General features: G+C 39.8%; 1 protein-coding gene across 1 annotated transcript in view; it reads right to left on the minus strand.

The window, feature by feature from the left end:
* LOC137967882 (beta-galactosidase-like) overlaps positions 1-1,120 on the minus strand; it is a 23,779-nt gene extending 22,659 nt beyond the window's left edge. The window contains exon 1 of the mRNA XM_068814482.1: positions 856-1,120. Within this exon, the coding sequence (XP_068670583.1) occupies positions 856-1,118 (263 nt within the window). The 5' untranslated portion in view covers positions 1,119-1,120. The remainder of the gene's footprint in view (positions 1-855) is intronic.
* Positions 1,121-2,500: the final 1,380 nt, after the last annotated feature.

The following is a 2,500-nucleotide window of genomic DNA, read 5'->3' on the forward strand; positions in this document are numbered from 1 at the left end:
TTGATCTCTTTTGACTTACGTTGCAACAGTATTCAAGCCTGCATATTTTAGTTTTGTAAACCTGTCCATCCAATCACATCGTGAAATACGAAAGTAGTGCATGTCCCCAGAGATAAATCGGAATGGTTCCCCATCTTTCAAAAAGGTGTTTTTGTCAAAGTCAATTTTAAACGAACACTTCTTCACCAAGGCTCGCTGCTTAATTTGCGTTTTCCTCTTTTTTGGCTTTCTGCCAGTTATGTCTTTGAACAAAAGTATTGCCAAAAACAACTTTAACAGAAAACAGAAAAACTTCATGATTTGTATTGAGCCAAAATCCAGGAAAAATTTGCCCCTTGTGTACCTCAACTTGCCTATATTGACGGTACATAAACTGTCAATATACGCCTACACTTTATCGTTTCAAATGATCATTTATTTATCTGTTGAAACAACAGTTCTTCTATTACCTGTTACACAACGATCAAAGTAAACTTCTGTCAATTCATTCGCAAATCGCAGGTTACTGGCAGGTCAAAATATTTTGCACCAGATCACCGAGTTCATTGCACGATAGAGTAAATTTGGGTGACATCAAAATAAAAATTATAAGGGGAAGATGTAAATCGTCTTTTGGTCAGAAAACCATGGCAACAGCCTAAGACAAGCAGGTAACTAAAGAAGACACAAACAGTAAAAAGATTACAAGCGTACAAGTGACACTTGCAATCTCCGCCCCAAATTCATGCCAGACGATCTCTATATTTATTTTTAACAACAAAAAAAAAGCTAGACTGTAGTTTAGACAGTCTTGTAAACGTCAGGGATAAAGTATTCACTTGAATTTGCTTTATCTCAAGCTTTATTCTTACTCACGTTTGCAAGGTATTCAAGCCAGCGCTTTTCATTTTCTTCATCCTGTCTTCCCAGTAAGGTTTTGGAACACGAAAGTAATGAAAACTTCCAGAGATGTAACGAAATGGTTTACCATCTTTTAGAAAAACATCATTCTCCCAGTCTATGGTGAATGAACGAGGGAATGAAAGATGAACACCGGACAAAACCAGGAAAATAGCGAAGCTCAAGCCAGTCGCATTGACACCCATGTTCTTCTCTTCCTCAAATCGTATGCTTGTCATGTGATGTGGTGTGGATGATTTCGCCAAAGGTCACGCTTGGGAAGTCACGCACACCTTGAATGGCAGCGCGCGAAGCCGCGCGAAGGTAACGCCCGGGTTTTCATTTGAAAAATTATAAGAGACTGGTTAAAAAAAATTAATCTCAGAATGAGAATGAATTGAAGCTTAAACAGGGGCGTAGCGTCCTTTACGCAAATACGCACGTGCGTACTTGAGAAATTGGAAGGATTTTTAAAAATATTTTGTTATAGACCTTATTCATAAATGGCGGTCGCATTTATAATTCTTTTGTTCATGTGCAAATTAGCCTACCAAGCCTCATTTTAGAGCAAGAATTCTTTTCAATTCACTGTAGGGTATCGAGGCTTGGTAGGCTAATTTGCACTTCGACAAAAGAATTATAAATTGACCGCCATTTATGAACAAGGTCTATAAGTAAAAGCCCTGTGAGGCCCCTACAGTGTCATTCTCATCACCAGTTATGATGACGATGTTATAACAGAGTTTGCGACGTCTTGCCCTTTTGCTTGTAAACCCCCTGTTTGTGTTGTAGCTTGCGGAAAACTCAGATGAGGCCCGGGGTAGCATTTTCCTTCGCATTTATTTATTGAAATGTCCTTCGGAAATAGTCGGAAAGGGCATTTGTGAGACCCTGAATTTTAAAATTTTCTGGGAGAGCAAGCCCCCAGACCCCCTTAGTTTGGAGTGCCTCTGGCGCTCGAAACATCCTTCATGTGCGTACACATTCTAAATCTCACGCTACGCCCCTGTTAAATCGCGACGAAATGAAATGTTAACTTAGTTTTAGAGAATTGGAATGAAAAATCGCTGGAAGTAAGTAAAAAAAACCACAAATGTTCAGGCACAGAGATAGTCCGTTTTTTTCGAAATCTTAGCAAGCGTTTGAATATTTGTTGTCTCCACTGATACTAATCCTAGGCTAATTTTGAAGAATGCATGCAAGCGTCGTGAAAATTTTCCTTGTTTATCTTCTTTAAATCGTCGCTAGTGTCTAGCGAGCCGCGGAATACAGAGAATTAATGTTGCAAAGTAGCTTCTGCCCCATACAAGTAAGCTTCCTAAAATGACTCCATCTTTACCCTGACATTTACCATCACTGTATAAAATTATATGGTCGCAAATGCTTACATACCCAGTGAGCAGAGCCCGTTCAGTGTTGAGACAGATCATGTTAGATGTCAAAATTCAGTGTGCATAGATCTCGGATATGGCATTTCTAGCTTTCTCGTTGGTTCACTCAATCAAGGTTATCAGCTCACATACTGTACACCTACCAACTCTCACGCCTTTTAGGCGTGAGTCTTACGCCTGCGGGTTGAAAACTTCGATCTCACGCCGGCTCACGCTTTGCGGGCCAATTT

This window comes from Montipora foliosa, chromosome 8, assembly GCF_036669935.1.
Source record: "Montipora foliosa isolate CH-2021 chromosome 8, ASM3666993v2, whole genome shotgun sequence".
Lineage (NCBI taxonomy): Eukaryota > Metazoa > Cnidaria > Anthozoa > Scleractinia > Acroporidae > Montipora > Montipora foliosa.